This window comes from Anas acuta, chromosome Z, assembly GCF_963932015.1.
Source record: "Anas acuta chromosome Z, bAnaAcu1.1, whole genome shotgun sequence".
In the NCBI taxonomy this organism is placed as follows: domain Eukaryota; kingdom Metazoa; phylum Chordata; class Aves; order Anseriformes; family Anatidae; genus Anas; species Anas acuta.
Genome location: NC_089017.1, coordinates 62,915,399 through 62,941,931, shown reverse-complemented (window position 1 = coordinate 62,941,931; position 26,533 = coordinate 62,915,399). Strand labels below are relative to the sequence as shown.

The 26,533-nt window shown below is 44.6% G+C and overlaps 1 protein-coding gene and 2 long non-coding RNA genes across 5 annotated transcripts in view; 2 read left to right on the top strand and 1 right to left on the bottom strand.

The window, feature by feature from the left end:
- LOC137847871 (uncharacterized) overlaps positions 1 to 12,942 on the top strand; it is a 27,425-nt gene extending 14,483 nt beyond the window's left edge. Inside the window, exons 2-4 of one of the 2 annotated variants that reach the window (XR_011091105.1) lie at positions 5,070 to 5,125; positions 11,519 to 11,694; positions 12,808 to 12,942. This is a non-coding gene — a long non-coding RNA (uncharacterized lncRNA). The remainder of the gene's footprint in view (positions 1 to 5,069; positions 5,126 to 11,518; positions 11,695 to 12,807) is intronic. The other variant, XR_011091104.1, reaches the window with a different exon arrangement.
- On the bottom strand, positions 12,906 to 26,533 carry LOC137847870 (uncharacterized). Of its 2 annotated transcripts, XR_011091102.1 has the most exons (6): positions 26,230 to 26,533; positions 25,027 to 25,387; positions 23,377 to 23,467; positions 20,858 to 21,069; positions 16,506 to 18,029; positions 12,906 to 15,699 (listed from the first exon to the last, which is right to left on the bottom strand). It is a non-coding gene; the product is annotated as an uncharacterized lncRNA (long non-coding RNA). The 2 variants fall into 2 exon arrangements; XR_011091103.1 differs by lacking the exon at positions 12,906 to 15,699 and having other exon boundaries at positions 17,814 to 18,029; positions 25,027 to 25,131; positions 26,230 to 26,530.
- LOC137847868 (cyclin-dependent kinase 4 inhibitor B-like) lies at positions 21,331 to 24,230 on the top strand. The gene is made up of 2 exons (XM_068666485.1): positions 21,331 to 21,744; positions 22,808 to 24,230. The coding sequence occupies exons 1-2, from the start codon at positions 21,604 to 21,606 to the stop codon at positions 23,075 to 23,077; spliced, it is 411 nt and encodes a 136-aa protein (XP_068522586.1). The 5' UTR covers positions 21,331 to 21,603; the 3' UTR covers positions 23,078 to 24,230.

The following is a 26,533-nucleotide window of genomic DNA, read 5'->3' as shown; positions in this document are numbered from 1 at the left end:
AGCTACTCGAAGCCTGGGAAGCTTACTTCAAAATGAAAAGATTTTTTTTTATTATTATTATTTTTTCCAGACCTGAAGCAGAATATACTGACCAAAAGGAGTGAATAGGGACAGCTTGTACACATTTACAATGAGACTGTTAGCAGAACACGTTACTATGGATGCATTTTAACTGCCCTAAGGGGACACAGCTTACACAGCCAAATCCACCTCCATGTTTCATATGCTGCCACCCCCACAAGGGTACTGTATGAATATATATAGTGCATATCTGGTTACAGAAGTGTGCCTATATCTCATGCCCAAACAGAGCTATTTCTTCCGGGAAATTACTTTTGCTGCCTATTTACTTTGAGGGAGACAAGTTATGTCATGGACTCTTCCTTGGAGACTGCTCCAGAGCAGCGACACCAGAAATGAAAGTGCTTATCATCCAGACTGCAAATGATTCATCACTTGGCACCATGTAAAATCATGTCTGCATGGTGGCACAGCACTGTAATGTGGTTTTCACACCTATTTATGTGATCTATGTCAATACTAATGTGAAGCGGTATGGCCACCAGCTTCCAGGAAGCACCTTACAGCCTTTCAAGGCTGTACTCTGGCTGCAGCTCTGTCAGCAGCAGCCTTGCAGCAAGGACAGTGGGAACAAGATGAAACAGCCAGAGCTAATGTGTGGGAGAGATTAGAACTAGAAATACTCTAACTCTACTCTTCTGGAATAGCATTCAGTGTGCTGGGGATTGCCAAAGAGAAGGGCAGCAGCAGCCTGGAGCTCAGAGAGCTTGGCCTCAGGGGGCAGGAGGTGAGGACAACATTCTGTTCGATAACCCAAGGGACAGACAGCAAGTGGCAGCTTTAATGGCAGCAGGTGGCAGTTTTAAGGGCACTTTTAAGGGCAGTTTTGCTAAAACGGCAGAGGACTTGGGCTGATTGGCATGTTACTTTAGAGAATATGATCATCAGAGAGAGCAGCCTCCCTGCCCTTGCCGTCTGTGCCTCCCAGGACCAGCCTTCAGTCTAGGAGGCCAGACACACACGACCTTTGTATTGCAAACACACCACCAGGACTGACAGCCTGATGGCTAGGAGACAAGTGGTTCACTTGGTAAGTAAGGACATTTTTTCATTTGTGTGCCAAGAGCAGCATGGACATCGTGCTCAATGCCTTGTGCTCAGGAAGAGCGTTTACATAAAGAACTTGATGAGGAAGGAGTGGCAGCACTGCAGGTTTGTCCCACGATGATGGCATATGAGAGGGGCACAGATCAGGAAGAGACAGGAATAGCTGAAGCATGAAAGAGAGCAGTCATCTGGGTGTTGGCAGTGCAGAGTCAGCACGGCTTTGTTAAGATCTTGATAATTAAAATAGGCTATTAATTTTCCAACTTAACATTTTAAACTGCAAATCAGTCAAAATCAATGCACCCCTGCAACTTCCTTTTATATGCTTGGTGTGCAAGAAAATGCATGATAAATATATAAATCTACAATGCAATTTTATATTTATTTATTTAGCCAGCACAAATGATTTTGCAAAGATCGCTAGAAGCAATATATCATTCTTAAGTCTTGAAAATGAAAGGGAAATACAACAGTAGACATACCCAGAAAGCAAACAAACTGGAAATGTTTCTTCTGTTGTTCTCATAGAAGAAGACTTAACAAAAGGAGTAAGTAACTCACAGCGTGTTCTCAGAGCAGCCCTCTCACTGAGCTTCACAGACTAACACTCAAGGTTTACAATATTTGTGAACTCCTGGTTCTCTTTCTACTAAATTCTGCAGCTGTACTCAAGTCATTTAGAGAAACTACTGATTGTGAAAGACTTCTGGGTTTAGAATTATCATTGTTGGTAGGTGTAAAATATTTCCTCCTTTCTAATAGTTTGTCAGCCACAAAGCTTTAGTTCCTATGTTTCCAAATTGGAAATTCCAAATTTCCAAATGAAATTTCTAGTTAACTAAAATGAAAATCCATTTTCATGCCTGAAACGCCTGGAAATTCATTTTCATTTTAGTGAAATGAAAAAGAAATAAAATTTCATTTTAGTTAACTTGTGAAAATAGGTTGTGTACGTTGTGTGTTGGAAATTCCCAGAAGACTCAGAAGCAACATGTGCACTAGGAACGAAAGTTAACTCTTGTGGTAGACATATTTTATCGCACATATTCAGGAATATTTCAAGAATGCCCATTCACGATCATGACAGCTGTCACTGTGGCACTGAAGAAGGGAGAAATTTGTATCTTTATGCCCACGCCAGTGCTAAAGGAGACATGCAAACTGTGGGTGTTTGTACTAGATAATAAAACCACAGCTTAAGTCAAAATGCTAGTCTTTATTGTTGAAAAGCTAACACTGTTCACAATAGTGTTAAGGGAGGAGAAAAGTAGAGAGACCAAATAATGTTTTTCATTTCTTCACTCCTTCCCTGGAGAAGCACAAATGTGACACATGATCAGAAGCAGGGATAGAATCACAAGTCGTGATCATGAGAGGCACAAGATTCTCCACAGCTGAGGCAGAGCAGAGCATGTTCAGCAGGAGATACTTAAGAAAGACATCTCAACAAATACCTGACATCCTGCTGAGAAGGGGAAACCTGGATCAAGATTCAGTCAAAATCAGGTGAAGAAAAAGAATTTAACTTCTTTCAAATGTCTTTCACATTTCTGTAGAGAATTTGGATCAAGGGGGAAGAGAGCCAAGAGTCAAGGAAGTAACGCCCAGTCCTGCTTCTTTGTCTAACTCTATGAAAAACCTATCTACATGAATTCCAAATAGATGTGCTTTTCCAGATGGTTGGCACCCTGTTAGGTCTTCTACCTCATGAAGCCTTCTCCTCTCTGGAGTGTTTCCTGGAGAAATGACTTTGATTTTTCCTTCATAAGCACAGGAAGCAAAGATTCCAGAGCAATAACATGCCAGGCTCATTGGAAGAGTTCTGAAATATTGCCAGCCTCAGGTGCCCTTCCTGTGATGGGACCTCAGGCTCACCAGAACTTTGAGAAGGACTGGTTGAGACATTTTTCTCATACTGAACTCTCCAAAGAAATCCAAAAGGCTTCAAAAAGCTTTCAAACTCACAGAGTCAGTTTTGTTTTACAACTAAAAAAAAAAAAAAAAAGTTTTTATAACTAATCCTGGTACAGGTTTCCCTGTTTCCAGGCTTGACTTCAGTCAAGGGATGAAGCAAATTCTGCCCATACTCCCTGGTCTCTCAGAAATTTCTTCATCCATCACCATTGAGGCTACCATTTTTGACTTGTTGGCTATCCCCTGCCTTTTTCAGCAGTCTCTGTTGCAATGTCCCTGCTCTTTCCTCTGGGTCTATCCAGGTATCAAGGCATCTCTCAGTTCCCAGGATGGTATCCCCCTGAGCATATGTAGTTGCTCCTGAAACCATGTCCACCCAGCACAGTAGTTCTTATAAATGAGCAAAATCTTATAAATAAAAGCAAAAAGGAATAAATAGTCACTGCTCACCAGCCCATCAAATTCACAACAGTAAACCATTGACAGAAATTTCCCCTACAAAAACTCTGAAAACAAGTCTTTTACTATTGTTGGGTTGCTATTAGATATATTTTCATTGAAATTATTGATTTGTTTATATATTGGTTTACTTAATTTTTATGTTAATCTTAATATCAGCTTCTTGTCTTTTCATGTGCAAATCTTACTCATTTTGATCCACAGGCAAAGTATGACTATACCAGCATGCATGAAACTCAGAACTGAATTCAGATAACGTTGCAACTAATATCCTGTGAGAGGAAATACACGCTATCTTAAATGCCTGTAAAATACAACAATTGTCACCATTTTGCCCCTTAAAGTATATTAAAAAAAAAGTTTTTTGCACTTGGGACTATTCATGTCTTGCATCTGGTACTCCATCTCACTTGAATCCTGTGACCCAGCAATGGTATGAAACTAAAGGTAGTACTCATACATCAGCTCAGTGCATGAACCTGTTCAGAAACTTATCGTGTTTTGGTTACTTCTCTAGTGATATTTGGGACTTCTCTGTAGACCAGAAAAACACAATAGATTGTAATTTCATCCTGAGCAAAGGAAATCTATAGAAACAGTGTCACAAGACTGGACTCTTTTGTCTCTGACCAGAATCACGTCTTTCAATATGGCACTTTTGAGGAACCAAAGATCCTTACAAAATATTCCTTCCAACAGCTCCTCTGAAATAAGAATAAATGCATGCAACTAATGGAGTTATTTCAACTTGACCAAATTGATAAATATTACAGAATAGCCAAATCAGAAATCAATCCTATGTCTTAGCCATCTCTTCTGTTTTCTTATCTGACACTTACAATTAAATTACTAGTGCTTGTTTATTTCATAGTAACTGCTGATCACATCTCTACTGCTTGAAGACAGAGCAAGCATTGAGCATCTGCCTAACCATTATCCAGCAAAAACCATTGCAAAATGAAACCAGGAAGTGTACACACTCTGTACTTTTTCCATGGATCCTCTAGCTTTTAACGATCTGAAAAAGTCTCTATTTCTTTATCAGTGCCTCTTTATTTGCTGTACCAGAAATTCCTTTTATTTCTTGTATTGTGAGCTCCTGTAACTTTAAGCATTTATTCTTCAAAATTCCCACTGATCCCCAACTCAGGTTTAACCCAGGTAATTTTATGTTCCTTCCTATTTTCCTAAATTGCATTGAATTTTATTTCCTGGAAGAGAATTATTTAGGCTGTAGTGATATCTGACAAGCTGTTTCAGCCCAGGCTGCTCCATGCTGAGCCTCAGACTATTCGTATTCCTCCTATATGACACCAGTGTCTTCTTCTTATCAAATGTCTCATTGTTTCAGCTTAAAAATCATAGCTGTAGCTCTAAGAATATAAAGAAACTTAGAACATGCAAAAAATGCAACTTTTTTTTTTCTTTCATTCTTCACAAAACAGAACCAGGCGTAGCAGTGAAATAGTTTGAGATGTTTAAGTCTCTCCTGTTGAAGCTGCTCCACTTTGTTAAGATAGGACAAGGACCTAAACCCTACCACTTTTTGATATTATCCTTCCTTTCAGTACCTGAGTTGTTGGCTCCACTGTTCCTGAACCTAAGAACTGAGAGACAACCAGTGGTGAGTATGTCACCTCTCAGTGGTCAGAGTACTCATCCAGAAGTGGAAGATGTGGTGAAACCTCTTTAAGAAAGTAAGGAGGGTTTCTAAAGTCAGGTTTATGAACAGAATGTTCTTAAGTCTAACCCTATCACATCATAGAGACTTTGTGTGTGTGTGTGTGTGTGTGAAATTTGTATTTTAGTAACAATGTCGTGATAATTTCTACTGCATCAAAGTGGCACAGAAATGGCTAGCTTATTACAGCAGGTCTCAGGCATATCTGACACACTTGGATCTCCACTGTGTTTTATGATACAGATTGTTCTGGTAATGTAAGCAAAGAGCTACAGAAATGCAAATTTGTGCATCAGGAGTCTTCAGGTGTCTCTTAGGCTAAACAATGAAGCAAGGATCTCTAGAACATAAATTTGGCTGTTAACCATTGTCTTACCCTGGTTATTTTCAAATGACACCCAGCTGGTGGGATCTGTAGAACTATAATAGAGTGGGTGGTGACAAGACCACTTGCATCTTCCTTCAGAAAAGTGTTACTGCTTAAGATAGTCTTATAAGTTTTTCAGTTCCACAGAAATGCAGTTTTCAATGAGCTGGAGAAAGCTAATGACCAGCCTTAAATACATGGGTATATGTATAAATACATGGACAAAAACTAGCAGACTGTATTTTGTTATTATCCAACTGCTACCTCCTTTACATGGCAAACTCAAGTAGAGTGACCCTCAAGTAACAATGTCTCAAGCCCCTGTGCTCTACACTGTGTTCAAAGATTTCTTTTTGTTCTACTTGAGCTGCCTTTTTGGTCACATAGAAATGTACCAACAGCACTTTAAAAACACAGAAATGGAAGTGTGCTCCCTAGTATCTGTAACTTTATGTATTAGCAAGTGATTGATAAAACATTTAGGTGGGAAGCAGTTGGCTGGATCCATAGCCAGTGCCTGTTAGTTTAGGTCTAAACTCCACTGCATTTTACAGCAAGCAGGGATCTGTACAGCGTTTTGGTGACACAACCACTGAGCACAGCCTTGACACGTTTTACTTGCCACCATGAGTAATTTTTCTCGGCATATAGGTATACCAAAATTTGTCATTCAGAACAATGGTGTGGTCATGGTGTTTGCCCAGCTGTGATCACCAGCCCAGCTGCCAACAGAGAAAAGAAGAGGTACTAATTCCTGTCTTCCAGCATGGGTACAGGACTGGTAGGGGAGACAAGGCTTCAAAAAGAAAATACCATTCCAGATCAATCCACGAGGAGAAGAAGTTGTTTCTGGATCAAGTCAAGTTTTTACCTGCCCAACAATGCAGGTTGTAGCAATCCTGAGTGCCCTATTATAGTGTCTAAAATGGATAAATAAACAAACAACAACAAAAAAGTTTTCTGTTGGACTGGAACATTGTTAAAGCATCTGGTGAAGTTTTTTCTCTGGAGAAAGGAGACAGAACCTGCTGCTTCAGAGCCCGTTTTTTAGAGCTACTTTTATGTATAATCCACTTTCTACTTTTTGAAGTTCCTCTCCTTCCAGTTGTACCATGAAATGTTCCATAAAATGAAGCAATGACAATAAAAGAGAAGAAGGGTTTGAAGTCATCAGAGAGAGATATTGGACAGCTTCAGAAAAAGGCTGTGTGAGAAGAAAGCTGGAAAGGAAAGAAGCTTCAATACATTGCTCAGAAACATGTATTTTCTCATGTGATAGTTTTCAAGCAAGTGTGCAAAAAAGCATCCTCTATCTTGTTTGCCTCTCCATGTGAAAATTTTACAGTTCTTTGTTTTGAGATGTTTTACAGAGCACGAATGAGCAAAAGTGAGAGAGACTTTCATGCTGGAGAATTAGGAATAAAAGATTCATGCTTGCAAGCTTCCAAAAGCAGCTAGTGAATTTGGGTGCTTTTCTGGGTGCTCACAAGGCTGATCTCACAGGAGCACTGAGCATGTACAAGTTAGCAAGGAATGAGGAAACACAGTAGGATATAATCATTGATAGAAAGAGAGAAGACAACACCCTGTACTGTGTGGTTGCTTGACAAGAAAAAAAAAAAAAAAAGAAGCTCTTGAACCTAGAGCTGGAACCTGCCTCACACTTTTGTGGTGTACAGTATCTGACCTCAGCATCTTGCACACTAAAGACATTTTTATGAGAATATCAGCACATGTGGTGGTAGCTCCAGGTACTCAGAAAAAATAATCAAACTCAGCTCTCCCATACCAAATCACATCACCGTTATTACCCTGAATTAAAAAGGTGTTTGTTACGGATTCCAGATCCCCTGCTGTCAAATCCTTTGCTCCTCCTGCATCTGAACCCCACCAAGGGATAAATCCTAGAATGACTGCTGAATAAAGCCATTTTGTGCACACACAATGAACATTTTGTTCAGGCCATTTGAGGCATATTTTACAATAAATCTTTTCATTATCAGAGGCATTTTAAAAATGTTTTGCCTTTAGTCACAGTTTACAGATTCACTGTGTACAGTATTAAGTTTGGTATTTGATGCACAACACATTCTTTTTTTAAAAGAAATCTTAATAATTTTAAAGCCACCCCATGTTGCTAGAGAAGGCCAACTAGGGCTAAGCAAACATGTGTTTTCATATTTAATCTTATGTAAGTATGCAATAGTTTTTTTTTTGTTGTTGTTTTTTTTTTTGTTTGTTTGTTTTTGTTTTCAGAATAGAAATTCAGGTGACAGTATCTATATGGATTCAACTGCTTCACACCATTGGTTTCTTAAGGTGTTTTCCAATGAGTCTTTTTTATAAATGTTGTTTATTGGGTATTCTAAAGGAGAGCTGTGGCATGCCCTTTTAAATACCTTATTTTTTTTCTTAACTCATATTCAACAACAACAAAAATATCTCCTTTTGAGATGAGCACAGACCTCCAGCTGATTATGTCACTGATCTTGTAAACAAAATCAGTGTTTTGTGTTTAAAAGTCATGCAGGGTCCCACTCACCTTGCTTGCAGAAGGAAGACCAGTTTTCTGGAGCCTAGTGTAGCATAAATATAACTGTAACTTAGACTTCACCCAAAACTAAAATCTTCAAAACAAATGCAATACCAGCTCACCTCTTGCAGCTTCTAGTGAGCACCTCCTCTAGGCTGCAATATTTCATGCTGCCCCCTGGGAGCCTGCTTGGAAGTAATGAAATGAACTGGCCAGTATCAAAATGGTCTCCTCACCAGGAAGGTATGGCATCAAGGTGACTCAAATGAAAACTCTGCCTGCTGATGCAAGACCTGTGATGGGTTAGATGAAGAACCACATTTTCCTGGGTGGGAAGCCACCTGTGATAAAAAGGGGGGGACGATGACTTTCCCCCACCCCCATTTTTCATGTTGAATTTGAGCCAGTGATGATTTCTTCAGCAGGGACATCTGACCTAAAGGTTCTGGGAAGGAATACAAGGTTACAGCCACCTCTTCATCTGCTTATGACTCCTTTACTCTTGACTTTACCCTTCATCTTCTAAGAAGAGAACCTATCCCCTTTCCACCTCCACAGCTTGTCGTAATGGGGACAGCATTGGTACGGGTATTTCATATTTTCTTCTTCCCTGCAGTGGGAAGCAGAGCACATCCCTCTATTCTACATGCAATGCAAGAGTCTAATACGTTTCATCACACCAGGAAAAGAGCAAGTGTTGAGATGCATGGAGGGAGGCAATTGGGAAGCACTGACACAGTGTCTGCATGTTCTCAGAACAGCTTTAGTTGCCTTTTAGCCAACATGGGCACAGGACATAGTGAATATGCAGCTGTATATCTCTGTGTACCTAACAACTGAGAGCACTCTCATTCTGACTTCAATAACCAAGTCAACTAGCTCACTGCGTGGTGCAGGAATGCCCATGTACATCACCTGCTGCCATGCAGAGATGTCCTGAAATGCTGACACTGCCTCAAGGTACCTGCTCTTGCAAGCACAAATACCCAGCATTGCTCCATGCTGCAAGGTCCCAGATACAGATCCTTCTGCTGCTGCATGGGGTGCTAACAGACAACCTCAGTAGAGAGTGACCTAAATTTGTCACTTAGAGAAAATGGGGGAGGGAGAGTGCCTGCTCCTCTTCCACAGAGGGGAAAGTATCATGGAGACAAGCCAGAAATTGTCACCTGAGCCACTGTGGCTGCACCTTCATCAGCTTCTCTCAGTGAGCATGCTCCCACAGAGCAAAGTACTTCCTATTACCTGATATTCCTTGGTTTGCCATTTGCAACAAATGCTTGGAGATCGCATGGTGTTGAAAAGTTAACAGATGGTACAGTCTCCCTGTGACGGAGGCTGAAGTCACCAACTAAGGTCATCAAGAAAAGCCTTGTCAGATACACTCTGACTCTGGTTAGTCATCCCCTGATATTAATCACATATCAGAGAAATCATGAAAAACTTCAAAATGTGTACAGAGTATGCTGTTTATTCACTGTTTATTCCAAACTGTACTGTAAGCAACTTCACAATGCTTTAAAGCCACCAAGTCACTGTAGCTTCTATTTAGAAATCTTCAAATGAGGCTTCAGCATACTTCAGTGCAGTGAAAATGGGGGAAAGTTACTGAACATGACTTGCTGGCCTTTCAGAAGTGTTGGTACGCTTTGCAGCAGCAATCACGGGGTACTGCAGCTGTGCTTCAGCTGTTTGGATGTTACATGTCTCCAAGGAGCAAGTGCTCAGCAGAGTTCCAGTGAGCAAGGCTTGACTTCCCCTCTGCTCCTTCGGCTTGAACCCACGGCACAGGGATGGGACTGTTTCCTTTAACAGTTCACCAAATTAAGCACATGATCTGAAACGAGGGCTCTGACCTTGTCAGGCAGTGCCTGCTGTGATGAATCCTGGTTTGCAGCAACGCTGAAAGATTCCTTCCTGAAAACTGATGAGGGTTTCTTGCATACAAGAAACTTGGTGCACATGATCTCTGGGCATGCAGAACTATCTCCTTGTCAATGTAGTCCCTATGTGAACAAATATTTATAGTTTGAGTTGCTAGCTGCACTTGAGGCTCTGTAGTTACACAAAATACAGTTTAAACAGGCTCTCAGTCTCAACAATACAGCAAATGGGAAGGAAAGGATCCAGATCTGGGGCCTTTCTGATGCATTGCAAGAGGCAGGGAATGGGGAATGAGGCCATGAGACTGTATCTTGCTCCTGGGCTGCCAACACTTTCACAGCCATTACCCAGCAGGCATCCCAACATTTCCAGCTTCACAAAGGTCCAGGTGTGGCAGAAATGAGCATTGTGAACTGAAATGTGAGAAGACAAGGTAAATGTGCTCATTGAGATCAGTCCTGGGCTGTTCAGAGGTTCAGTTCTTCATCAGCAAGGTCCTATTATGAAAACCCAGATTTTTAGAATAGGAGAGCATCTGTATGTCTGTGACCTTGGTCCAGGCATTGATTTGTGTCCCAGTAAAATAAGACATACTGCATGGAAGGACATGGTCAACAATGGTTCACAGCTGCCCTTTTCTGTGGGAAGTTGGTCTGTTAAGGACTGACGGGGCTGCAGGTTTGAAAGACAACTTCATTTGCTCTTCTGAAATCCCTTACTTTTGCTGCCTTTTTTTTTTTTTTTCTTTTCTTTTTTCTTTCCCTGATATTTTCAGTTCTGTATTTGTAACTTCCATTCCCCCGCCCGCCCCTCCCCGCCCCTTCCCCCCCCCCCCCCACCAATACATATCCCTTTTTGTTTTCTGCTCTTTTCTCCTATCTCTGGTTTCCCATTCATGACTGTAGCCGCTCTCATTCCCAGCCACTCCACCCTGCACGGCCTTACCCAGAACAAAAGAACGGAAGGTCTCCCGAACTTTCTGCCAGCTCACCTTAAAGCTGGTCCATGCCAGGAGTGTCAGATCACGCAAGCTTTGAGCTACAAGAAGACACAAATTAAAAGTGAAACTCCTGGCAAGGAGGAAGGATGAATTCTTTCTTTGCCAGGTCAGAGCTGTTTCTTTCTGCATCTTAGGAAGTAGAACCCACTAAATAAATGTCAGAACTACTAAAACATGTAAACCACAGCATTATCCCTTTTCCTGGAAAAGAGTGGGTTTTTGCTTTTCAGCTTAAAAGTCCCTTTTCAGCTTAGCGAGCACAAAGGGGCAGCAGGCCATTTTCTGGAGACCGCTGAGGAAATTCAGTCCCAGCCGGCATGCCGGTTTTTTTCGCAGGTCCCCAGCTCCGGGCCGACATTTCGGGCCGGGCCCCTCGAGGCGCATCCTCTAGGTGGCACAAGCACCGCTCCTAAAATTCGCACCATTTGGCAACTTTCCGACAGACCCCTGCGATCAAGAACAGAAAAGCAAACAGCAAAAAAACAGGTGGGAGGTGGGACGCCGCCACACTTCAACAGGCAAACACTAATACAGAGACATTTTGGACCGCAGATCAATGCCTGATTTTGCCCCTGAGCTGCCTGCCATCTCCCGAAGCACGGAGAGGTGTCACATCAGCCCTGACATCACGACTCGTGTCTGCTGCAGCTGGAGTGCACCAAGCATCCCATGTGTGCTTCACCTGCCTTGCACGGCTTTTGCACGGTGAGGAGCTGCTCCTGCCACAGGTGTGCTCTACATTCATCTTCTGTTTATAGCAAAATGGTATCTTGTTGCTTGCAGGCATTACCAATGGCCGGATGGCAAGAGGGAAAAACAAAAGCAAAGAGCTTATTTGAAAGGCTTTATTCATGTGGCATCTAAAGTGGTGGTGCTGTTCTTCGCTGTCACCTCTGTGCAGCACCACTGATATAATAAATATCAAGTAAACGTGTGGTGGCCACAGGCACATTGTGTGCCCTTCAGGTAGGTAAACAATCAGGAGATACAAGAGGATAAAACTAAGATGACGAGGAGTGATTCCCTAAGTGTTACAAGATTCTCCACTTCCTAAGAGCTGACCATTAAGTTTTTAGATATATTTTTTAAATTTTTTAGAACTCAGTTTCAAAAGCCACATCAAACTTTGCTAGTCAGAAGTCCTCTCCATTTAGCTGAGCAGCTGGAGAAGCTGCATCTGGCACAGCATGTGGAGGAAACCACATGCCTGGTTTGTACTGCAGATGGGCAGCCGCCACCAGCCAACGCTGCCCGCCACCAGCCAACGCTGCCCATCCCTGGGGAGCCCAGCACACAAACAGCCACCACAACCACCCACCAGGGGCTTTCTGCCAGCAGTCACTGATCTGGGGTCCAACCCAGGCTGCTGCCAGCCCAGTGACAGAAAAAAAGAACAACAGACAGACAGGCTCAGGCTGTGGTGCTAACGGTCTGCCTCTGCACAGGGAGCTGGGCTGCCAAATGCAGAAACCTGCACCTGATGTTGCACAGTTTTGCTGAGGAAGTAACAGAAGGGCTCTGGAGCTGTAAGGTGGTAGTCCTTAAAGGGGGCAGCAAGAACTTGGCATGGGATCAAGTAGACTTGCTGAATTAGTACATGTTAAGGATGTACTAAGGATGTAGATGGCACAAAGCCTGGGAGATGCATTGAATGCAGCAGCAAAGAGTAACTGAAATGAAGGGAAATAATGATGATGATGATGATGATGGTGATAATAATAATAATAATAATAATAATAATAATAATAATAATAATAATAATAATAATAATAATAATAATAATAATAAAGCAAGACGGATTTTGTATTTTTGCTAATAAAGGCTTTTATTTTTTTTAACAGGTGCAGGTATTTCCTATCACAGTCCATTCCTACACCAAGCCTTTAGGTAGATGCACAACATTTTGTAAAGGACCACAAGGTGTTTAGAAGCATCTGAGCCTACAGGAATGCTAACTAATGTGCACTGGTGTTGACAGGTGGGCACGGTGCCATTGCAGCATCAACAGAAAGCAAAACACCTGTGTTTTCTAGACAATCACCTCCCTCGTGAATATATAACTCCAAAGCAAACACATGCCCGAATGTGGTGATAGCAGCCGCCACGGGCCACCCCCAAAAGAAACAGAGCAGCGCAATAGCTCGCAGTGCAGATGGCAGTTCGCTCTGCCGTAGTAGCAGGATCAGCAATGGAGCTGCATCCCCCTTCTCGGGGCTGAGCCTCTGCTGCTGCAAGAGAGTAGTGAGGGGGTCAGGAGCAATCCCTGCCCCTGGCACAGGTTGCCCTCATGCAGTCGCTCAGCATCACGAATCATCCCAAACTACTGTGGATTGTAGCACAAAATATGTGTGCCCACGAAAAGTGATGAACCTGTGGCCTTCTCCCCTCTTAGAGCATCGTCTGTGCCTTAGAGCCAGGAAAAGCAGCATTAGTGAAGTGAATTTTATGAAGGACAGCAGGGTTATAGGGTGGCTGTAGCATCTAACCAAAGGTAAACAGGCATATGAAGAGCCATATTGTAATTTAAAAGCATGAGAAAAAGGGCTGCTCAGGGGACTATTTTTAACAGAGTATTGTAAGACTGCAATCAGCAGGGAGTCTGCTGGCACCCAGCTGATAGCCCCTCCAGTGTCATGTATGCCTCTTCCACAGTGAGAGGACAGAGATGATTTAATCCACATTTCTAAACAGGATTGTTCTTCTATGTTGTCTTATCAAAGCTTTTGTAGGAAGCACTTGATATGTAGGAAGTTTAAAATGCAGCATGACACAAATTTAACATGCTTCACTCTTGAAACAAACAAACAAACAACAACAACAACAATAAAAAATAAGTCTGACAAAGTGAAGTTTTAATGACAAAAACATTAACAGTTTATCTGGTCTAAAAGAAAAGGACAGTTTACAGAAAGATCTCCTCAGGTGGAAACAGTTTCATTCTGCACTACACCATAATATGCTTTCTTTATCATTTAAAACCACCTAAGCTACCCATGTCCTATAAAATGTCTTGTTCTGTCTGTATATGCCTTATACAAATCACAAGAACACCAGCAGTGCTGTATTATCAATTTGAAGTTGTTTTAAAACATTTTGTGACAAGACAAAATGTTTTGGCCAAGCTTGTCCTAAAATACTTGATATTAAAGCACACTTATTGTTCCACCTACTCATATTTCGGCAACCATTTGATAAACTACAAAGTAAATCCCTTTCATTACTCTATTTACAGAAAACATCTGTGTGCTCATGTTAAAAATAAACCTACTATATCTTAAGTCCAAGGTCATGTGCTTTTAGAAACCAACACGGTATCACAGTAGGCCTTTTCTGACCATGTGGTATCTCCTTGTTTATGACTAATTATGATAGCTAAGAACAGTAGAAGTGTTTTCAGAAGTCAATTTTGAGCTTAGAGATTCTTGCATAGAAAACATTTTCGTTGAGGATTAAAATATTTTTACCATGTAACACCAAATTTGATTGCCTGATCAGTTTTGTTTTACTGTGGGAGACGTTTGCTTTCACCATCAGCTACATCTGCAGACCTAATCATAACGCACATTTCTGCCTGAAATTATTCAAGCAGAAAATAATTTTACTTATAGAGCAGAACATTTTGACCATGTCCCTCCCCCCCAAAAAAAATGTAGTAGGAATGTATTTCTAGTCACACACACAAAAAAAAAAAAAAGAGCTAGAAACACCACCAAACACAAAGCAGAACACAGACTGAGACCAAACACATCTCAAATGTGTAGGGAAGACTTAACAGTGTCTTATTTATGCAACGTAAATATTTCAGCAGTAAGTACAAGCTCTCAAAGTGCATGTTTGCATGGGCAGATATTGTACACATATTATGCATTCAGTATTTTACTAAAGCTTATTTTGCTTGCAAAATAGGCTGCAAACAAGCTAACTGGACAATAAGGCATGTTCGGTACACTACTGTAAACTAATAAATAAATAAATAAAGCAGCATAGTAAAGAAATTCTAATGCTAAGCACCATCCAACCATTCATTGTACAAAAAATACTGAATGCCTTCAATTAGATCTACTGCTAGTACTTCCCCTTCCAACAGAGTTTTGGCTGTGATTCAGGCTCAGTCTCAAAACTCAACCCTCTGCCCTTCACTCTGTCTCCAGAGCTGCATATTGTCAGTGTGGCAGAAAAGCCTGCAGCTCTAATACATGCTTTTAAAACAATCTGGTAAGAAATGGAAAGCAAAATAGTTCATATTCAAAAGTGGAGTGCAGACTGGACATAGGCTAAAACTTCATCCTATGTTTTTTCATCTCTTGTACGATACTTACACTTCTAGCATTTAATGAATATTCTGGAGAAACAATGCTGTGGTTAAAGTCAAACTACTTCCCCACCACTCTGGTGAATTTTTGAGCCAGTCCAGGGAGCAACTCTATCCTGCTTCCTGCTTTTTGGTAGCCCCAGTGCCTGAGCTTATGTGATTAGGTAGAAGAAAGGTCTTAGCTTTTTGCAACAGTTTGAAAATATCACCCTAGTAATTGATATAATTAATGAGTAAGGTAAACATAATGAAAAAAAATATGTTTTAAAGTGTGATAGTCTGGAGCATTTATATGGTGACTCCTGACTTGGGCTTGACAATAGCTGGTGAACAGCATCCGGCTCCTTGTATTCCCAGTAGTGCACCAGCAAGCTCAGGAAGATCAGGCATGGTACTCCTGATAATTAGTTTTCAAGATGATCTACAAAGGAGAGTGGGTTAAAGGGAATGAAAACTCCTAGTGCTTTTCATTTCCTCAAAAATTCGTGGACTTTACAAAAGCAAGACAAAACTAATTTAACAAAAATTCTTTGCAAGTCAGCTTTTAAAATACGTCTTGACCCCCCTACCTCCCCTCCCTGTGTTACTTTCTCAAAGGTAAGGCAGGCACAGCTACTAAGTGAAAAATCCAGAAACATTCACTGCACTCTCAGCTAGCAAAGCTCTCTTTGCAATCAGATGGCAAGATGATTGAATTAAAAAAAAAAAATGTAGAAAGCAATAAGCCCTTGGTGTCCATGGGCTAAGGGAAATTAAAATTTCATATTCCTAGATTTCTGTATGTTAGAATAATTCACCTAAGTGCACCCCCAACTCCCCTACATGGAATAATTCACATCCTTGTGAGTGTGAGTTGCCTGTATCTCAGAAATCTTTATCCTTTGTTCTTCGTTGGGGTTAAAAATACATATCTATATAGATACAGCAACTGATAATGGTAACTGACTGTAAGACTAAACTGAAACTACAGATTCCCAGCATTACCTCATATACAGCTAAACTGTGGTGAGAAAATTGGTAGCCTTCAGCAGCTAAACTGAAGCACGCTCAATCAAATAGAAAAAGCTAACATGATTTTCCAATCAGATCTGACAGATGCATTCAAGCTGAAACAGAAGAATTGTCATTAATGGTGTAACTCCATATACGTATGCTTGAGGACTGTATTAAATGTTTAATTAAAGAACTGTTTAGTGAGAATTTAATGCAATTCGGTAACCTACTTACTGATTGTGGAAGATGGCTGCTGTGTCTGCTGTGTTAAGCTCAGTTCAGCTCCCAGTTTGCACATTACTTGTCTCACAGCCTTTCTTCAGACACTCCAAAAATGACTGCCCTGAAACTGCAGAAGGCAAGGCTCGTGTACAGGGTGCACAGCAGCATTTGGCATGTGGCTTTATGTATTTCAAGCATGTCACAAATTAAGCAGCCTTTCTCCTTCTGTCTTAGGGGCCTATGAGCCCAACATTTACACATAAAAGTTAGCCACAGAGATGGAGTGATTTTCTAGGTACCATATAGGTAAGCAATGGAAGATGAGCAGGATTACTTGGACTCCAAGCTGTTCTGCTATACAGATGCCACAAAAAGTAGCTGGGCATGTGCTAGACTTTCTTGACTGTTTTCTGGATTCTGCATTCATGGCTCTGTATTCAGCTAAACCTTTGGATACATAGAAATCTGCATATGCTTTGGTAGCTTACAGCTCTCTGGCATTGCTTTGTTTTCTAGACTGAGTACCTACACTACCACTGATGCAGCTATTATGGGAGAACGTCTCATTAAAGGTCCCCAGGAAAGCAAGTGGCATACCCAATGTGGTAACCTCATATGGAGCAAGTTTAAAGCTCTCCTTCAGTGAAACTATAAAATCAATACCTTCAGTAAGAATTGCAGTGCACACAGGGAGTTCATCACAAGCACAGTTAGGCAAATAGCCATGAAATTGCTGGGCTTTTGTCTATGCAGGGTTTTGCAGTGCTTGTGTCCACATTGTTTGAAAGAATGCATAAAGAACAACTGAAAATTATAAATAAATAAATAAATAAATAAATAAATAAATAAATAAATAAATAAAAGTCAAATTCCAAAGTCATGTCAATACTGCTTAAAAGAGACAAAATTAAATTGGAGCTCCTACTTTTACTTCCGCTTGGAAGAAACCCAGAACCCGTGTTTCTCTGTTCTGATCTATTTGTATGTTTATTTCCATATACACAAGGAATGCTAAGTCATCAGTGGTGACTATCTTCTCCTTTCCCAAAGAAACATACCCAGCAAAGGAAGAACAGAACATACTGCTCCAAATATAACTCCCTGAAGGATGAAAGCTAATCGGCGACAAATACGGTAATTATTTTTTTCCTGCCTAGTAGCAACTGGAAACCAGAAACTAGCCCAGTTTCTGCCAGACCAAGCAGAAGAAATCAAGGAAGAAAGAGACTTTTTTACAAAGATGGATTCTCCTCTGCTAAGGATAAGTCTCTCTGCTGTCAGCAAATAGTACCTGGGGGGAGCACTGAATGGTTGCCTTCATTTAAAGGTAAGCAGACCTGCTGCTCTTACAGTAGTGTTATCACTAGGCTGGCGGATTTTTAAAACTTCCCACATATTCACTTAATTTGCATGATTTTGCTTTGTTTTCAAGACCAAGTGATGATATCCCCAAAGAGTCTTTTTAAGCTGTCTTGCTCCATTCTTCTCAGCAGACATCTTTGGTCATTTCCAGGAGTCTGTGATGTTTATTCTCCCCTGTAAAAACAGTGACAGAATTGAAAATGGTAATATTTACTAACTTCCAAACCTGCTTTATCAGTACAAGGTACTTTAAGATTCTACCGCAGAGTAACTTCATTGACAAGTTTTTCAAAATTCAAAGCTCTGTAGCCTGCACTAAACTGCATTTTGTTGTGGCACTGAGCTAGAGCTGTTTGCTCACGTCACAAAACACAGTTTTTCAAGACCATTAATCAGTGAAAACTATGAAAATTTTCTGTAAGTAATGTTTTCCTTTGTGGTAAGCTCCTATTGAGTAATATTGAGCTGATTATGTATTATGCATAGTAACAATTATCTTCCTGAATCTCTCAACATTTTTCTTTTTTCCTTTTGACTGTAGAAATTGGTATCACTGCAGAGCTTGTGGGGTATGTCTTCTTGCCAAGGCATTTTGTCAAGGTTTATATGCATATTTAAAATGCTTGCAGCACACATTTGTAACAGAGTTGCGAATGGCATAATACCTCCCTTACAGATCGTTGCCAGGCCATGATTGCACAATTTAATCTTGCACAATTAACTCTGAAACCGGAAGAAGGCACTTCAAAGAGTGTAAAAGTCCTGAAAGCTGCCACTGATTGGGCAGTGAAATTGTCTTTCCACTAGCAACAGCATATTTAAAGCAGAAGGAGAACACTGTCTGAGATTCCACCTCCAAAGCCAGGCTGTTTTCTAGTGGTATGTTGTACTGTCCTTCATGGACGGGTTTCCACTGCTTGGTCCGGAGAATAAGCATTTATGGATTTGCATACGCACCTTTTTTGAATGTAGACTGCATTTCTCTGGTAGTGTGGGGTGGTGGATTTTTTTTTTTTTCCCTGAACTTCTGGAAAAAACACTAAATATGCCTTATTTTTTATTCATGAATATTTGACAACGTTGTTTCTTGAGGTTTGTAAGAAATCCCAGCCTCTTTGGAGAGCATTGTGAAGAAAGGTTTTTGGTTTTGAGCATCTTATCTACCACATAGCCTTGCAGTAACAAGAGATTTAAAACAAAACAAGTACAAAGTCTGTCCTTCTTTACAGATAATTTTCGTGATTTTTGTTTATGAAAAAAAAAAAAAAGGCACGCCCTGCACAAAATATGTACACAGATCCTTTAGAAATGAACTGTTTTTTATTTCCTTATGGATGAATCTTATTACTGGCAGCAAAGCACTGTCAAAACCCTTTTTCTGCCACTAGTGCTTATCTGCCTTCTAACTGACAGCTGGGATCGGCATTCTGTCTCTACCAAGCTGATTCTGTAATACCATTGTTCATCCCGCTGCTGTCAAAAATAGTTTGAAGTCTTTTTAAGGCTTAGCTATACTACTTGGGAACTGCACTGTACAGTGGTTTAGATGTCAGGGTATGTCGATTTAACTCTTCTCTCTCTCTTTTTTTTTTTTTTCCTTTTTTCCTTTTTTCTTTTCTTGATTATAGAAGTCTGAAATGTCTTTCTCTTTTATTTTATTTTTATGGCACCTAACGCTTGAATGCAAATCCACTACGAAGAAAAGAGATAAAGAAAAAGCAAAACAAAACAAAACAAAATTAATTAATGTAACCAGAGCATCTCTTAATATCAAGAAACTCTGTGTCCTGAATGGAACTTCACTCGTTCCTACACATCTGAATGTAGACATAGCAGTCGGTGAGAATGCGTAGAAACAGGATTTGGCGCTGATTCAATTAGAGGAACATGCCACTCATCGCAAATAAAACCACAAACAAACTGAACACTTTACACAGTTTTCATTGGCCACACCAGTTAGCCACTTTCTGTTTGTTATCGGTGGAAATCACCGGCACCGTCTGGTACTGAAAACAGAGGGCTTTCTTGATAGTATAACTGTGCTCTTCTAAGGTATTGGGCCAAGGAAGAAATGTCATCGTTTTGGTAACAGCTGTTTCACGTAGAGATACGGTCAGCATGAATGCAGGAGGATTGAGAAACGCAGGTTGAGCGGAGTTATGACAAACCTCCCACGAGAATGACCCTGGAGGCTTCGCCTGCCTGTCGCTGTGCACTCAGGTGAGGAGAGAGCTCCTTGTCACGACAGCAGCTACCGCAGCAAGGGCTCATTCCTCTCTGTTTTCCCCGCGTCCTCTCGCACGGCAAGAAGACCCCTCGAGCCTCATCTCCCCTCAAGCAGTGGGTCTGGCTGCGGGTGCAGGGCGGCGTGCGGAGCCCCACATAGCACGGACGGGGCAGACGGACCCTCGTCCCCCGGCCCGCCCCGTGCCCGCCTCTCCCTTCCTTTCCCTTCCCCGCCCCGGCCAGAGCTGGGCAGCGGCCTGGGGGGAGCTGTCCTTGGTGCTGCCGCCGCCCCAAGCCCCCCGCCCCGCCGCGACCCCGCTCCAGGGGAAGCCCGTGGGGGGCTCGGCCGCTCCGGGGGAGGGCTCGGCCACGCTGCGCGGAGTTTGTACGGAGGGAGGGTTCGAAGTTCCGGCTTGGTTTGTTATTTAGTTTTTAAATATATATATTTAAAAATATATATTTTTATATATATATATATATTATATAATATATATTATTATATTATATAATATATATTAATATATATTATGTATATATATATATAATATATATATATATAATATAATATATATTATTATATAATATATATATATGTTATATATATATATTATATAATATATATTTTTTATATATATATAAAGCGGAGAGTTCAGGGGGAAAATAGAGGCGTCGCAGCCGCCTCTCGGTCCTGACGGCGGGCTCTGTGTGTCGCTGCATGTCGTCTGTCGCCCGTGGCTGTGCGAGCTGAGGAAAGCTCGGCAGGGTTTGCCGTTTACCTTAGGAGGGTGGAGCAAGCCTTCGCTGCCCGTGGGCGCCCAGAGAGGTAGGGCAGGCAAGGCGTGGGAGAAGGAGCCGCAGGAACGCGATGCGGGAGCGGCTCCCCTGTCGACATCACCCCGCGCTCCCCGTCGTCCTGCGTCAAACCAACACTTATCCCAGAGTCCTTTTCCTCACGCTTTGCTCAGGCACAAGCGAAAACGCTGTTGCCCTAAAGGGAGAAACAGGGAAAAAAAAAAAAAAAAAGGTGAAAGAAGTGAGGAGATGGGACGCTCCGAGCTCTCTGCCCTCCCGGCCCGGCTGCGGGGAGCCGCTGGGACAGCAGCTTAGCCGCACAGCACCACACAGCACCGCACAGCACCGCGCCGCCCGCTGGCCGCCTCGCCCCGACGGGGCCGCCGCGGGGCCGCTGACATCAGCAGCCGGGCAAGGCGGAGCCCGACGGGGCCGGTCCGGGGCGGTCCGGGGGGGAGCGGCCCCGGCTACGGGGAGAAAACAAGCGGCGGGTCGCCCCGGCGCTGCCCGCGGCCCCGCAGGTGGAGGCGGCCCCGCCGACGGCAGCGCGCAGGCGGCTCGACGGCGGCGGCGGAGGAGGCCGGGGACGGCCGGGGGCTGCCGGGCGCCGTCGCCCCGGGGGTGCGGGCTTGGAGCCGGGCGCGCCCATGGGCAGGGCGCCCCCCGCGGGCCGGCATCGCGGCCGTGCGGCGGCCGCGGCGGTCGATGTGAGGCCGGGCGGCGCCGGGGCATGGCGCAGCGGGCGGGCAGCGCGGCGGCGGACGAGCTGGCCAACGCCGCGGCCCGCGGGGACGTGCAGAGGGTGAGGGAGCTGCTGGACGGCGCGGCGGACCCCAACGCAGTCAACTCCTTCGGCCGGACCCCCATCCAGGTAGGGAGCGGCGGGCAAGGGGACTGCCCCGGGCAGGGGTCCCGGCGGCGGCCACCCCCCGACGGCCGCGCTCGGCGGCTGTGCAGCCGGTGCAGCACCGCGGTTCCCGTCGCCTTTGTGGAACTGCGAAAGCCTACAACGGCCGCAACAGAGAGGTTTTAGTTTCAGCAACCCCGGACTTTGTTTTAACCAACTGAGATAGGATGACTCAGAACCGAGAGCTTTAATGCTCATCTCGCAATAAACGTGTAATAAAAAGTAACGAGGCAACTTTTCAGAAGGATTTACCCCTCCGCCACATTGTCACGTTCTGCTCTATACGCCTATTATTTTTTCCTCTTTCCCACGGAATAATATATGTATATATATATATATATACACATATACATATACGTATATATACACACATATATATACTGTTTAAATACATATATATAATTTATACGTTGTTTAAGATACACAATATATATAATATGTATGATCTGTATAATGTATTTATAATATGTATTATGTTTATACACATATTTTATATATATATATATATATACATATAATTGTTCTCACGGTGTATTAAGTGACGAGCAGAAACATCCGGGTGTGAGAGCCTTGCCCAGCAGACACTGCAGGTACACAGCTAGCACTCTCTGGGGGACTGGCTGCACCCATTTTACAGTCCCGTGAACGTACAGACAGAGGAACTGTCTGTTCCTGGAGGAACAACAGAAATTAGATTTATAAACCCCAGCTAATTTTCGATGTGGTTCTAGACAGCTTCTTCCCAAATTTTAAAAATAAAACGAATCAGGAATAATGCGAGGAGCTATACGCAGGACATGCTGCCAGGGCTTGCAGAACTCTCCCCTACAAAATGTCGGTGCAGCATTTCACCAGAAATACCTGTCCGACGCCGTCCTCTGGCGTCCTCTTTTTTCCGCACCCCTGTGCAACACGGATTTAGCCTGAAGGCGCGACGGGGCGCGCGGGGAAAAACGCAGCCCAGGGGTCCGCGGAGCACCCCGTATGGGCCCGCTGACGCCGTGTCTCCCTCGCTCCCTCCCCGCAGGTGATGATGCTGGGCAGCCCGCGGGTGGCCGAGCTGCTGCTGCAGCGCGGCGCCGACCCCAACCGGCCCGACCCGCGCACCGGCTGCCTCCCCGCACACGACGCGGCCCGCGCCGGCTTCCTGGACACGCTGGCGGCGCTGCACCGCGCCGGGGCGCGCCTCGACCTCCCCGACGGCCGCGGCCGCCTCCCCCTCGACGTGGCGGCGGGGGGACCCCACGGGCCCGTGGGGCGCTTCCTGCGACAGCCTGCGGACGGACCCGTCTCCTAATTTATGGCCCGGGGTGGCGAAGGACGGCGGGATTTTGCCCGCCCGTGCTTTGCGCACCTTCATGCTTTGCCCTCCTCTCTCTCCCTTTTGCACACTGTGAAGATGAATATGAAGGAGAAAACCGCACGGACGGCACAATCAAGCTTTCGTGTCGTGGCTGGGCGCTCGCGCTGCTGACCCTTCTGCCCAAAACTGCGAGGCACCTTCCCCCGTTTCCTTTAAGGAAAATAGGACAGCGGGAGCGCTGAGGCCGGTCTCTCCCTAGCAGAGCAGTGGGAAACTAAGGCTTTGGCAAATACCTTCTGAAAACCACGTAAGGTGCTGTGCATGTCTGTGCATGGACCCGTGGCGCATCTGTGGCTCCTCTCATGAGGTTAGTAAACATGGGACCTGGAAGGAGAAAATAAAGAGCGATTTGTGTCTCTGCAAGCCCGATGCCGCCCTTGCTTGAAGTGATACGTGCAGGTGACCTTCCCTGAGCTACTGCAAGCTTAACGATATTTTGCAAGAAATGATGGCGGTTGCAAAACGAGGGCGTCACGTAAATACAACTTAAAAAAAAACATATGTCCATGCTCGGCCCCAGCGTTTCCCCAACCTGCCTAAAAGTGGAACACTTGTTGAAGAGACAACAGAGCCGAAAGACATTACAACGACTCTGCTCCTGCAGGAGGAGCGGGACGGAGGAGGGGGAGCTAGATTAATCGCCCGAGGACTAATGCCTATCTCTGTGGGAAAGACTCGCGTGAACCTCCCACGCGCGACAGCCCCGGAGCTGGTCATAGAGAGGGCAGCGGGACGGAACGGCCAGGCAACTCCGGCCTCACACCCCGGTGTAAACCTTGAGCACTATCCGTGAAGAATACGAAGGAAAAAGAGGTTTCCTTTTGATGTGCGTTCACGGTTTCCACCTCTTTTATGCATAAACAGTAAGAATAATATATATACTTATATATAACTTAATGTAATTTATTAAAATATGCCATTCGCGACAATATAATTTCATGCAATGCCTGCTTAATAATTTTTTCTTGTAAGTTGATATTTTATAAATGCGTAATTATGCCGTTTATCTATTTAACGTGTCCATTTCAGAAAAAGATAAGCACACACATATGTGTATATAAAAGCATTTTGATTATCTATCTATCAAGCCTATGTTTCTGCTTATCGTTGATTTTATTTTTTTTATACGCAACACGTTCGCTCTAAATAATGACCACATTTTTACGCACGTAAAAATGCAACACGGATTTAGCCTGAAGGTGCGACGGGGTGCGCGGGGAAAAACGCATTTTTACGCACGTAAAAATGTACGAAAAGCTCACTCTACATTTTATCAACACTGGTTTAGTTAAGCTTTGCCGAGGGTCTTTATTACATACGTATGTTTATGTAGAGAATAGCTTTTAAAATCGCGGCGGGGGATGATGCCGCTCTATCTCTGGGCTCACGTCGCAGCCGCGAGCGGCGGAGGACGGTGGCGGGCGGGGGCCGGCGGGGGCTGGGCTGGTGGACGTCAATAGCCAGAGGGGGGCCGGGATACAGCTCGGGCATGGATTTAGGGCAAGGCTAGAGCGTGGCGACCTCCCTTCGTACGAAAAGTAAGGGTTTAATGAGCTACTCCTCTAGCCTCAGCTAGACCAGGATTCCTAGTTAACAGGTCGTTTTCGCTGAGCACCAGAATTTGATTTAAACCATTTCCATTACGGACTGTGAAACAAAAACGACAACAACAACATCAGTTATAAACCCAACAGCATCGCATAAAACCGGTGGGGAGAAAAATAAATAAATAAATAAAATAAAAACCACCAACTCCCCTCGGTTGCCCTCCTTACACCGCCAAAAGGTTCCTTCAAAACCCCGCAGGGCCAAGTGCCTAATTGCCATAAATCTACCTCACCGCCTGGGTATCGATACCCTTGCTCACTGCGGGGGACACTCACCGGGGGTGGATGGGGGTTCCCCGGCCCAGGGCTGGCTCGGCTGCGGGAGCTTCACCGTGCGCGTCGTCTTCCCTCACCGGCACCGGCTGCGGGGCTGGGAGCCCCCTGGAAACGACAGCGGTTGTGAGCAGCAGAAACACAAATTTCTGAGAGCTCCGCGCTCAGTGCCTCGCACGTCTCGGTTTTGGCACCGCCGGTGGAGCCGGGCAAGGTGGGATGGATGCTCGGCCAAGCGCTCAGCGTTGGTGGGTATTTGGGTTTCTATTGAGCAAAGCGCGCACTCGTCCTCCCACCGCCGCTCCGGCACCTGCACCCTGCAACCCGGCGGGCGTTGCGTTGCATTCGTTTCTCTCGGTTTTGCCTTGTGCGCCAAGGGACGACAAAAAAAAAAAAAAAAAAAAAAAAAAACAGAGAAAAAAAAAAAAAGCACAGCAACAACCCGCTATCTATCGAATCGTTTTCATTTCGAAATGGCTGATTTCAGTCACCCGTTTCCCAGGCTCGAAAGTGGATTCGCTCCAGGCAAAAGCTCTACGGGCTCTTCTCCATGAGCATTGTTACGGTTACTCCGTGCCCGGGCAGAAGAAGGAAACTTCCATTATTTTCGCTGTTATTTCTGTTTGTCCAGCCAGGGGAAGGAGGTGTTTGGTGGGGGTGGGGAGGGCGGGGGGTTCCGAGGGGGGTCCCACCCGCATATATTCAGAGCTGTCTCCCCTCCGCTGCCCGGGGCCATCCCCAGCGGCTCCCTGCAGCCCTTGCACACCCCCACCCCCCCGAGCCGCGCCGAGCCGAGCCGTGTCCAGCCGGGCCAAAAACCGAGCTGAAGAAAGCGAAGGTGCTCCCGCAGCACCGGTAGCCTCCCAGCCCGCCGCCCCTCTCCGCGCTGCGCACCGAGGTAACCCCGACACAGCGACAGGGGTGTGGGCTGGGAGGTGTTTTTTTTGGGGGGGAGGGGAGGGTTGTCCCCCCTAGGACGGGACGGGGCCGATGGGGGACCCCAAGCTCAGCCCGGCGACAGCGCCTGCATCCCACCCGAGGGGATGCGCCGGCAGGTTGCGACCCTGCGCTGCACCCCCCCCGGACCGTCCCCCGTCCTCCCCCCGACCTTCCCAAAATCACAACCCCCAACCCGAAAGCAAAAGCGGGCCGGTATCAGCGAGCACGGCCGGGGAAGGGGGCGGCGGAGAGGAAGCAGTTAATTACCCGTGTCTGTTACCGGCCCGGGGGGGAGAGGAGACGAGATCCGCTTTTTTATTTATTTTTTTTTTTCAATTATTTTCGCTCCGCTATTCAACGGCCCCGCGGCGTATTCAAATGGAGCCACGTGACGAGGAAAGAGCTGCTCGCCCGGGCCAATGCTGCACGATCCGCTAGCCACCGTCTCCGGGACCCGGCCGCGGCCCCGCGGGGGCGGGCAGGGGGTCGCGGGGCGGCATCACGCCTCCCTCCGCGCGGCACCCGCGGGCTTACCCCCGAAAAAAATTAAAAAAGAAGGGAAAAAAAAAGT

What these genes read in the sequence shown, in the direction of transcription:
- LOC137847868 (XM_068666485.1), top strand. Translation starts at nt 21,604, where the DNA reads ATGGCGCAGCGGGCGGGCAGCGCGGCGGCGGACGAGCTGGCCAACGCC. An exon ending in TCGGCCGGACCCCCATCCAG is followed by an intron (nt 21,745 to 22,807) that starts GTAGGGAGCGGC and finishes CCCTCCCCGCAG; the next exon opens with GTGATGATGCTGGGCAGCCC.